This window comes from Crocuta crocuta, unplaced genomic scaffold, assembly GCF_008692635.1.
Source record: "Crocuta crocuta isolate KB4526 unplaced genomic scaffold, BGI_CrCroc_1.0 scaffold518, whole genome shotgun sequence".
Classification (NCBI taxonomy): Eukaryota; Metazoa; Chordata; class Mammalia; order Carnivora; family Hyaenidae; genus Crocuta; species Crocuta crocuta.
Genome location: NW_027530514.1, coordinates 3,577,088 through 3,590,090, shown reverse-complemented (window position 1 = coordinate 3,590,090; position 13,003 = coordinate 3,577,088). Strand labels below are relative to the sequence as shown.

The following is a 13,003-nucleotide window of genomic DNA, read 5'->3' as shown; positions in this document are numbered from 1 at the left end:
TGATTATTTTTTTCTCTAAATGTCACAGTATCCACATCTATATATTTCTTAAGAAAAAAAGCCTTGTTGTATATCCCAATGTAAATTTTAAGGTAATTTGTACACTTATTTCAAAATCCAGTAGTAATATAATTTGTATATGGTATATTCCTCATTTCATCTTTAGATAACATAGCGTAGGGATGTGATACTATAGCTAATGTCTAAAGAAAGAAGAAAACTATAAAAATGGATTAGTTTACGTTTCTTGGCACATTTTTCAAATGGACTAGATTATTTACAGATTTTCATTCTTTACTGAAAGGTAAAAGAAATCTATATAACAATTTGCCACTAAAATAAAAATATCTTTATTCTTTAACATAAATCTAATAAATAGCATCTATAAAATTATATCTGTTATAATTTCCTACTAATTCAATAATTACTAAAATTATTAATAATTTTGTTTCCTTTTCAAATGAAAAATGTATTTTTTGATTTTCTTAAGTGATGGAGGAGTCATGAAGTTTCACCATGGAACAATAAAGAGTGTTCAAAAGTAGGGAGTGACATACGTTACAAAGGATTCCAGGTTCATGATTTAAACTGTCAAGATTAATTAACATTTCTTTGAGATTAATAGAGAGAAATCTGCCAATATAGCAGCTTTCTTTTCCTGGGTTGTTCAATGAATACAGAGCAGTGTGATTTGATTGAGGGGAAAATGAACAGAACCAACAATATGAATACAATAGTCTATTAACACTTTATAGATAATAGAGGAAGAGAAGATTGTTTTTAAATGGAGAAATATTGGTAATTAAAAATAAATGCAAAATCAATTAAAGATCTGTTTTATATGGCAAAATACATTCAGATGCAATATTTTGAAAATATTTTGCTATCATTGATCATATATACCTATATGTAAATATATGGATATGTGTATTTTTTTTTCTTAGAGTTATTTCTTGGAGTTTTTTCTTAACAGATTCATTAGTTATTCTTATACCAATGGATACACAGTAGCTTTGGTTTTCCAAACTTAAATGAGAAAATGTAAACATATTAATTTCTTTCACTCTCTTACTCTTTTTTCTATGTGCTATTTTCAAAATATGTTTTCCAATAACTTTCACAGAAACTTGAATAATTTTTCACAGAGTATTACCCACATTTGGCTAACTTTTACAATACTTGAATATATTTTCACAACCCATTAGGGCAACTCAATAGCATAGGTAGAAGAGAATGGGGTGCCTCATAATTAAGATTTCATATATGTGCTTTAAAAGTAACAACTTGGTCAAAATATTCATGCAAAAGATTCTAGATATACTATATTTACTTGCATAACACCCCTGACACTTTATATGGATTCTGCTTACCCCTACCAATGTTGAGGAGAAAATGAACATCTTTTTATCAACCATTGTAAATTTCTCTTTTTTTTAAATTTTTTTAATGTTTTATTAATTTCTAGGAGAGAGAGAGAGAGACAGCGTGAGCAGGGGAGGGTCAGAGAGAGAGGGAGTCACAGACTCTGAAACAGGCTCCAGGCTCTGAGCTGGCAGTCAGCACAGAGCCCGACACGGGGCTCGAACCCACGAACTGCGAGATCATGACCTTAGCAAAAGTCGGACGCTTAACCGACTAAGCCACCCAGGCGACCCCAACCATTGTAAATTTCTATTTCTCTTCCTTATTCTAGTGGGTGTCAGACCAAACATCTCTGCTCATGAATTTCTAAGAGCATGGTAGGACCAACATCAAGACAAGAGCTTTTGAACCAAAGAGCACATTATGCCCAGATTCTTTTTATTTGTATTATCCACAGAGTGTTTATTTATATTACCCACAGTAATATTATATTTTTATAATATTGTATTTTCACAAATATTGAAAATTGAGAGGAGACTGTGGCAAAGAAAGGATCTAAACTGTGAAATCTAATAAACTTTATGCAAAAGATGCCAATATTGATTCACAGTGGCTATTATGGAGGAGCACAAATTATGTTCATATTTCTGATTAGTTTGAATATATTGTAATGGCATAATTGAAGTATTGGTATATGTATAATTATGTTAGGAATAATCCTAAGTAGATCATTTGCTTTCTCTAGAAATTTTTATTTATTAGGAAGATTTCCAGTACATCAAATTATTGGAAGAAGAAAGAGATCTTCATATTTGTCACTCACTTTAAAAGAGGGTAAAGAGGAGACTTATGTGAATAGATACAGTTTTTACAATTTCCCTCTTATTCAAAGACAGTGACTTTAAGCACACACATTTTTAAATGCAAAAATACATGTATTTTCTAAATGTGATGTTAAAATGCATAACATTAATTTTTCAGATTTTTCATTTTTTGACACCATCAAGATCATTAATACTGAAATTTTATAATTGTTGGAAGAATTAAGTTGGCCTTACATATTTAAATGCAAACTCAACTCTAGAAGATCATATCTATTATAAGAAATTTAGTTTTCTATAGTATCTTGTAAGTTTATATTACATTTATTTAAAAATAACTCATGACTATTCTACCATGAAGGAGAGAGGTGCATTTCCATTCAAAACTAAATTATTTAAAGTTTATGACATAAATAACTGTTCAGATAAAGGAAAAAGCCATACAATTTTCCATTATTTTAATAAATTTTTGAATTACTCTTTGCATTTTTTGGCAAATAAGAATGTTAAGTCAACTGTACTTTTAAAATATTTTCATGCTTATCTGTTAGATGATGTTTTTTCTTAATAATTAAGATAAAAATTGTTATGACTTTATCTCTCTGCTTTTGTTGTTGAAGCTTCTTTGCTTTATTACAGTACATGGAGTTTGGGAGGAGTGGTCACCATGGAGTTTATGTTCATTTACATGTGGTCGAGGCCAAAGAACAAGAACAAGGTCGTGCACACCTCCTCAGTATGGAGGAAGGCCGTGTGAAGGACCTGAAACACATCATAAGCCCTGTAATATTGCTCTGTGCCCAGGTGAGCCTATTTTCTGCATTTAGTGAACTTTATAGTCGTGTGTTTTGTATATGGGCCTTGGTATACATATGAAATATTAAAAATACAACCTTTATTCAGTCACATTGGAAAATGTGCCCTTTGGTTACTGTTTCTTGCTTAAAACGGAGTACTTTCCTTGATTTACTCATATGCAATGGTTTATAATATTTCCTCAACTGAGTACCAAAGCTCCCTTTTATTTGGTTTCTATAGATATGTATATTAATTGTTTCCACTAAGATTTTATCTATACTTGGTCCTCCCCTCTCAGAAAATTATATAAGAGTCCCAAAGATTTGAGATTAGCTATTGTCTTGATACTACAACTGGAGAGACTGTCCTAGAGGCAATCCTTTTGATGTTATTGTCTCACACTCATTCAATTAAGGAGTGGGGATGTACCACTGATCATGTATAGAAGTGATACATACTTGCTAAGAAATCAGACTTTATAGATTCACTGCTGGATGCATAAGATGGTTAGCTCATAAATGACATATAACTTCATATGATTATGAAAACTACATAGGCTGTTTATACAGTATATTTCTTATCTTAAATTTTTCTTTAGTTTAAAATGTTCCAATGCTATTTTATCTGAACTTGGTAATTTCACCCATAATTACAGAGAGAAGTCTTTAGAATCCTGTAATATATTTATTATGTGTTATAAAACTACAAAATAAATAAAAGACTGATCTTCAGTTCAAGGAGCTTGCAATTTATGAGAGAAAATACACACAAAGAAATGATAGAATCTCCCAGGACTATCCTACAAAAAGAGATAGACATGAGTAGCAAATGGCAAAGGGTAAGAAGAATGGCAAAGACCAATGTAAATAACCATTCATCTACTCTTTCAGAGACTTCTCAATTGGGCCATTCTGCATGAAAGCAACATACTTGCTCCAGACATATTATTTAGCTCACATTCAGTCCCATTTGTACTCTCAATTCTCCAAGATAATATCCTATGTCATGAGGCAATGATTTAGTTCCTCTGCAAATTTTAAGTATCTAAAACATCTTGAACTGTGAAAAGCCACCCAAAATGTAGATATACAAGTCATCTAATAAGTTTACTTGTTCCCTTTGACTACAGAGAAATAGTTTTAGATTCCTATATGAGGAATATACATTTAAAGATGTAATAGTTATTTTTACTCCTAGAATTTTATGAATTCTATAAATTATTAATATAACTCATACAAGTCAATGTGTATGTAATTATGAATATTAAGGAGTCAAAATTATGATCCTCTGCAGATCACTCCCAGAAAATCTATTTTTGAAGTCAGTTCTGTTATTGCTATCTCTCTATAAACATACAGACAAGCATTTGGACACACACAAATATATTTACAAACTGCCATTTTTCTAAAGATTTGGGCCAGCTTATACAAATTAGATATTTTTTTAAACTGCTGAGCTATGACATTTACAGAGAGTCAATTATAGCTCATTGCTATTTGTCCATGAATGTGGAAAAAAAGGTAATGTGGGCAAATGAAAAATAATAGCTAACTATAGAATATTTTTTAATATATTAGTTTTTATTACATTTTTTACCCCAGCTAACCCTAGAGGTAGTAAGAAAAAATGACACTAATCAGTTAAAATGTTATCAACCATGTTTCTTATAGTCTACTTTCCATGAACTTTTCTAGGAGTAAAATATTTGGGAGTCAGTAAATAGGGATGCTAAGTTTTTAGAAATCAGATATGAAAACATAATTTTTAAGTGGATTTAGTTGTTGCTTTATCACTGAAGTAGTAACCACATGTGTTTTCAAGCTAGTTGAGTTTTAGCAGTATTATTCTGTCATTGGAATCACTCTAAGACCATTAAAATTAGGTCTTTCTTTTGAGAAGGTTTTTAAATTTTGGAAGTTATGCTTATATTTTTGTAAATCTGGCCTAGCTCATATTTTCTTATAGGTTAGCATTATGGATCCATATTGGGTACTTAATAAATTTATTATGTGTTGTTTCTGATTCCTATTATTTCTATTCTTCAATTTAGTTATATCTTAAAAGATGTAAAACTCTTACCATGTTGTATCCCAGTTTCCTTACTATTTCAAAGGGAATTTTAATGGCTATGATTAGAAAAAAAGATTTTATACTCTACTGAAAATTTTGACATTAGGCCTTTGAAATATGTAAGATTTATTTGGCACAAACGCTTGTAAGCTCCTTAGAACTGTCTTATAGCTAAACTTAGGTGCCTTCACTATATATAAAAGCATCATCATGTGTTGACAAGATGCAAGACATTACTGAGAAGAATAATCTCAAGAAATTTGCAATCTCTTCAGAGGATATAGACCTCTTCAGAGGATACAGACATAAGCATGTGAAAAGTTGAATGCAGTTTGAAAAACACATATAAATACTCCACTTCAATGAAAGGTGATTATAGACTGTGATTATAGGTAGTGTATCAGGAATGAAGAAAGTGGGCCAAGACCTACATCTGGTTCCCCTTGGCTAGACCAGTTGTCAGGTAAAGACCAGAAGAGAACAAAAGAAACAATTGAAATGACAAATTGGGTCTCTGCTCACCATCTCTCTAAAATCTGACCATGTGTCTTGTGGTAATTGGCAGTGATATTTGTGTGGGATCATGTCACAACAGCATTCCAGCATCATATTTTTAAGAAATACATATAAGCACTATAATGAAGTAGATACTATGATGTGTATTTGTTCACATCAAGTAATGAATTATATTTCATTTATGCAAATTTTGATATCAGCTTAAAAGGGAATGACATCCTATTTTCCTCAGGTACTCACCATAGTCAATGTCCAACTTTCTCCCACTTCTTTTGAGGTGAGGGAAAACTATCTGCCTGGGATCCATATAGGGAGAGAAGAAAGAAAGGAATAGGTAGATATGACATATCCTATTGTGAGTTACCAGTTACTAACTTGTGTATGATTTCTAAGAACAGATACTAATGTCAGCGGAGGGAGGTAAGCAAGAGGCATAGAGCAACAAAAGGGATTCACTATGACTCATTCATTGGCTATAAAATAATGTGACCCCATTTTCCCTCCTTTTCACATCTATACTAATAATTAAATGTGATATTATGGAAGGGTATGTGTATGTACGTGTATGTCCAATGGTCTTTGGTCTATTTCTCTTATCTGACAAAACTTAGAACTTCTGGCTGTGTAACCTATGTTTTTTTTTTCTTTTCTCTGATTTTTCATTGCAATCCCTAATTGAGCATCAAATTCAGAGTAGTACTCATTAGTGTATATGAGGAAATTTGCTTTCATTGCCTATCTATGTCTCTGCAACTTTGTACCGGCTGTATCCAATACATTACTATTGAATGGATTTTCTTGATATAGACATATCTAAACTTTTAGTTTTCATTGCCCCTAAAAATTATAGGACATCGTCTGGGTCTATTTAATAATACATTGATGTAATGTAGTAGAACTTAGACTTTCACAAGAGAACACATATTTAAATTTAGGTGTCACCTTTTAATATCTGTGTTATTCCCCGGATTTTTAGTCTCTTCGTCTGTAAAATGGGAACAATAGTACACCCACTTCACAGCACTGTGAGAGGACTTTGTGAGATGCTGTAAAGGAGCTAACTTGGTAAACAACAAATGGTGTATAAGTATCAGAATTATTATTATGTCAGTGCCCTATATATAGTCAAAGTCCATTTGGATGACACTTGTACTTGAACAAGTTGAATTTGTTAGTCTTGGCATTGAAGGAAAATTAACATAGGGAATTGTGAGTCATGTCAGTTAGAGGGACTTAGAAAGACTTCTTAAGGGTTTGGGCCTGTTTGAGATGATTTCAAGGAAGATTTTAGGAAGTGGGACTTTACTCTGGATTTTAGAATATCAGGAAGTGGAAGGGGATTCTATTATTGGGTATCTTAACAAGTAATCCAGGAGGAAGGAAAGCTTCCTGTAATTGGTGAAGAAGTGGTAGTCAGTAATATTAGCTGAGAGAAGAGAGTCTCTAAAACTTTGTGGTTTGCACTGTGACCATGTTTCATTTTATCTCACGTTATCACAGTCTCAGAGTGACCTTGTCTACTGTTAATGTTCTTTGTACTGGTTTTAGATCCAACAGGAGATAACACAGACTCGCTATGAGCACCAAGCAAGCTGCTAGTCTAGCTGTAAGTGTCAGAACAGTTACTGGATGTCACCTTGTTGGTGATTCCCCCACTAGTGTGATTTAATCACTTTACATGCTTCTGTTTTTAATGTTTTTGATTTTTATTATTATTCAAATGGAGAAAGAAAAGTGTTAGACTTGATGAAATGTTCATATTTTCTAGGTAGGCTCTCCATTAAAATTATATAGATGTTTATGTCCAAAATAAAATTATAGCCTTCTCCAAAATTAAGTTTTTAGGGAAAAATAAAATCTTAAATTCTTAGTCCAAAGCCTCAAAGTTTATAGTTATTTTCTTTATACTATATTACTTTGGAGTAGTATTTAAAATATTTCCCTCTGTCAGTAGTTGAAGATGTCAGGTTTGGTCTTCTTTGTTTCAGTTTTGACAGTTCTCATTTTGATTTAATTCGTGTAGTAAAGTCCAAATAATAAAGAGGAGGGGATAAGTAATAATTGAGTGACAGATTGAAGACTAAAAGAAATGAAAGAATTATTGACAAATTAGTTTTCATTTATAGGCTGAAATATATATAAGTACATTGAATTAAATGATTCAGTGGCAAACATAGTGGTCTGGAATTCATAAGACATGGATTAAGATTCAATCCCAATCTTTAATTATAAATATTTACTTAAGCAATGTATTCATCTTCTCTTATTTGTAAAATGGAGCCAGCATTCATTACCCCGCTGTATTAGAGGATTGTTAAATGATTAAAGTTAGTTGATAGAATCTTGAAAAGTATAAAACAATTTAAAGTGGAGGATATTTATCATGATTTTTATGATAGTATTACTTTAAATGATTTAGAAGAAATAGGTGAAATAAATTCAGGACATTGTGATAGTTTTTGTTTCTTATGGACAGCCTTAATCACAGACTCAAAGAGATTTATAGAGGAGGACTTTACATTTTCCCTTCTAACCTTCAAGGTCTTCCGGCTGGTTTAAGATTAAAAATCCAAAGTTTTATTACATGTACACAGAGGCCCAATAATGAAATCGAGTCCTAAAGAAATGACCAAGGCAGGCAGTTTTTATACTTTTTAGACAGAGACAATAAACTTGTGAGGAATTGACATGACAAAGAAAATTTAAGTTTGGGAGCTTCAGTTAATAAAGAATTCTAAACAGAATTTGGACTGGGGTAGTACATTAGAAAAAAGTAACAAAGAAGTATTTATCTAGCCTTCTAGGCTCTACAGCTCCTATTTCTGGTGGTAAGGGTGTCTCTTTACCTCCTAATGTAGGGAGGGTACCTAGTGTAGGGAGGTTCACATAGGAGATTTACTTTATACTTTCTAGAGACAAGGGGAGGGGCATAGTACTCTTTTGCATTAGTTGGTTCTTAAGTAACTTTTATTTAAAATAATCAACATGCCAAAGTGACACATTTTGTAGTGACCTGACCTTGGCCCCATACAGATTACTTCTGCCTAGTTCATACTAGGGAGAAGTACCTATATAAGGGCTAATTCCAGTCTGTGCAGCTGGGCTGTGTCACACTGGTTGATAAGTCCTGCATTTGAGAAATGCATTCCTATGAATCCAGAACCTTTCAGAGAGATCCTGTCAGGTTGTATTTTCATATTTCAGATATATTCAAATTCTTTTGCAAACCCTAAGAAGAATGAAAGAATCACCCAAGGTTAAGTCCTCAGAAACACAGCTGGACCCAAGTATCTCTGTTATCTACAGCAAGAGGCTTCAGTCTCTTGTTGACCTAAAGTTTGATTCCTCAGCATCTGTGAGGGGGTGATCTGCCCACAGTTCCTCTGCAGGGAATCCTTTCAGTGAGGGCAGTCAGTGGAAGATGCTAAACATTTGCCTGACCTTGGTTAAAAAGTTCCTGGTTGTCTCTGCATGAGAATGTTAAAATTTGAAGTTCAAATGCTATCTCATTAACCTGTTCTTTAATTAATTTGCATTTTTGTCTTCTTAACCTTCTAGTCTGTTGTATGGCTTTTGAGTTCATTTTGTGTCATATCAGATTTTTAGCATTTTTCTAGCGATCTTTCAGTGTTAGCTTATGAGACTTTTAAAAATTGTATCTTTATTAATCCTGGCTTGCTTTCTTTTATTATTTAAGATTTTTTTTCTCATGTAAACTTTGTCTTAATTTATTTCCCAACTATCTGTTTATTCTTATTGACCTTACCATGATAACTTGCTTCTATTTTCAATTTTAATTTTTTTAACGTTTATATATTTTTGAGAGACAGAGAGAGACAGAGCATGAGCAGGGAAGGGGCAGAGAGAGAGAGGGAGACAGAATCCAAAGCAGGTTCCAGGCTCTGAGCTGTCAGCACAGAGCCGGATGCAGAGCTCCAATCCAGGAACCGCGAGATCATGACCTGAGCGGAAGTTGGACACTTAACTGACTGCGCCACCCAGGCGACCCCAATTTTAATTTTTTAGATGATACTTCATGGTGGTTTTTCTCCGTTTGTGATTTATCTGAAAATGGCAAATTGGAACCAGGTTTATGCTCTCCAGCCTATGCCCAAAGCAAGAGGTAGGCTTGTCACATTTCAATCTTATACCCTTAAGGGGTCTTTCCAGTTCCCTAGATAACTCCCAACTCAGTAAAAATCTGAGTTTTCCAAATTTGCCATCAGTAAATCAGATAGCCTTATACCGCAAGATAGAATTCTTCTCCCCAAGTATACCTAACTTCATCAATCAGCAATAATGAACCCCAAACAGTTGCCAAAATGATATTTTTGTTATCCAAAATAATCATGGCTTGATCTTGTGGTTATTGTTCTCCAACCTATTCTAATTTGTCAGCAGTTATTGGTAAAGATGTGAAAATACATTGAAACACAGTATTTTCATTAAAATGTATCACAGAATTTAATTTGGCCTCTGTTTGTGGGAGACAGGATTTTCTTCCAGGTGAACACAATAGTAACTGTCTATATATGGCAGGAGGAAGTTCATATAATGAAGTAAACCCCAGGAATCTAGCAATTTAGAATTTGCAATTTTAATTATTCTGAGTCCAGAAAATGTAGTAATGTATCACATTGCTGAAGCGAAGCTTTAACTGTCCCCGGGGTGACATTGTTGTATAAGGAAGCACACTGCATGATGGTAAGACAGACTGATCTCTCAGCACTCTCCCAGCTTCAAAACACAGCCTTATTATTCTCTGTTCTTAGTCACCTTTGTAGGATGGTTCATAGTAATAGGCATTTGAAATCTCTAAATTGAAAAATAACACTACAAAAAAAATACAATTTCAAATGCTTCTGATAGAAATGAAGAGAAACAGAAAAAGCCTAAGAAGGTGTTAATTCTTAAACGAGCTGCATATTATAGAAGAAATTATGTAATTTAATCCAATATTTACCAAATAATGTTCCAAAAAAAGGAAAAGAGAGGAGGGATGATTACATTTCAAATACATTTTGGAGGCCTAATTTTAAACAGTGTTAATGTAATATATGACTCCCTGCATTATGATTATAATGGCATCACAAATTCAACATATTCAAGATAGACATTTTGATGTCAGGGCTATATACACCCTGACGTGTTTGAATCCTAGTCTAATTCAGTTCAGCATAAGGGTCCACCATTTACTTGTTTTGGTAAGTCAGAAATCTAAAAGTCCACCTGGATTCTCTGTCTCACTATACTCCACTGCCAGCCTATCTGCTCTACATCTAGACAGCATCCAAGTTCATCCACTTCTTTCTGTCTCTACTGATGGCACCATAATCTAAACTACTCTCCCCTCTGTCCGGGCTGCAGCATAGTCCCCACCACCTCACAACACTGAAGCTTGCCCCTGTACAGTTCATTCTCATCACGACGTTATAGTATAAATTATATCACATCACGTCTCTATTTTAAAATCCTCTCATGGCTTCTGACCTTACTTGGTCACAAGGGCTCCAGGGCCCCACAGACTTGGCTTCGCATACTTTTGAGTCCGCCAGTCAGCCATTCCCCCTTTTTGTGATCCCCAGAAGCCCCAGCCTTTTCTCTTTTCTGGAGTACACAAAATTTTCTTGGCCTCAGGACTTGGCACCTGTGTAAAATTTTCACAGATCTTCACATTTCTGCCTCCTGTTAATGACTCAGGACTCAGTTCGAATGTGTTTTTTGTTTTGTTTTATTTTTCTTAGAGGCATGGCTGAGCATACCCTATCACGTTGTCGTCTTTCATCACATTGTCTCTATAACACTTCTGGCTGAAACTCCCTTGTCCATGCATTTATTTACCTGTTTATCATCTGTCTTCATTCCCCTCTCAGACTATATGTTTCATGAGAGCCGAGCTTGGTGGGTCTTGATCACCACAGTTTTCCCAGAGTCTGGCAGAGTCACAGTGAACCTTCTTTGTATTCCTTTGCCTATGAGTGTGTTGGAGGGCCCCAAGAAGAGGTTTAGAGTGTTTACATTTTCCCTAATTATTGAGAACTCTCTTCTGACCGAATGATAAGATGTTAATCATCTTTCAATGGGAACACAGTTTTAGAAAGAAAGCTTTGAAGTATTTTCAAGTTTGTGGATTTGCAATGATTCTGGAGTGTATCTCTTACAGATGCTGCAAGTCTGTGGTATAGGCAGGTGGAAGGTGGAGAAAAGGGTCATTTTTTTTTTTTTTGCTGCCTCCATACTCAATCACATGGAAAGCAAACCTGAATGCAGGGATGAAGGATTCTCGGCAAAGCATCAGATAAAAACCTTCATTTTTTTGTAGTACTTAGAAAAGTGATTATAAAAATAAATATAAAATAGATCATATAATGAATGGTTTATTTTTAAATATCTTGACATTTATACCTAAAATATAATACATATGTCCTTCTTGGAAATGGCTAAATTTCTAACACAAAACTCTTAATTTACACCTCTCAAGATCCTTGACTTTTTCCAATTTGGTAAAATAACTCTGCCATTTCCTGAAAGGTCTTGAGTCTCATGTCCCTAAAAAGAAACAATAAAATGATTTATTTTCTAACTTTAAAGATGTCAAACTGAAAAAAAATGAAATAAAATAATGTCCCTTACATTAGGCATTAAAAGAAATTCTTTCATATGTATGTCTGTTTTCTAATGCTTTAAATTAAATTGACATATCTCTCTGGTTCTAACGTCTCAATTTTCCCAGTAACTTTGACTTAACATTCTAAAAGAATATTGGGTTTTCCTCTTTTGTCTCAGTTACATGGCCAAATAAGATCTTTCATAATGGTGCACCTAATGTTCAGTAAAAGGAACTAGTTTTCAGTGTAAAATTGAACATGGAAAAGATCCACTTGATATGATTTCAGTTTCATTGCTATTTCTTTTCTGTAACTAACTTTATAAGCAAAACCGTACCTATCTAAAATATATGTTTTGTTGATGTGTTTGGTAGTGTGGAACCTCAAAAAGTCCCTCAAAAGTTTAATGTTAACCCATTCTTGAACTTCAATCAAAACAAAATGTGTACATTGGCAGAAAGGACTAATACTATAAATGTATGAATTTAAAATGTTATTTATTTATTATTTACTAATGGTGATGCACAGTCTTCTTTCAGGAAAAGCCTATTGAGCAAAACACTTCACAAATATTCTCATTTTTCCTAATCTCTTTTCAGCAAGGTCTTTTCTTATTCCTCACTGATAACACAACACCCTGCCAAATTATCTTCTCTCTGATTTCCACATTTGACTTGCCCATACCTGACTCCACATCTTCTTAGCTGGAAAGACTTATCCTCTCTTCTTTGCCAGTGAGACTGTAACTGTTAGATTCATTTAAAAAAATAAAGATAACTACAAGTTTACCTCAAGCCAGAATTCTCAAGGACATCACATATTCCTTTC

General features: G+C 33.5%; 1 protein-coding gene across 1 annotated transcript in view; it reads left to right on the top strand.

Annotated features, from left to right (window-relative positions):
- Positions 1-13,003, top strand: part of ADGRB3 (adhesion G protein-coupled receptor B3) — a 453,898-nt gene that overhangs the window by 24,143 nt on the left and 416,752 nt on the right. Inside the window, exon 4 of the mRNA XM_077767234.1 lies at positions 2,823-2,987. Coding sequence (XP_077623360.1) covers positions 2,823-2,987 — 165 coding nt within the window. The remainder of the gene's footprint in view (positions 1-2,822; positions 2,988-13,003) is intronic.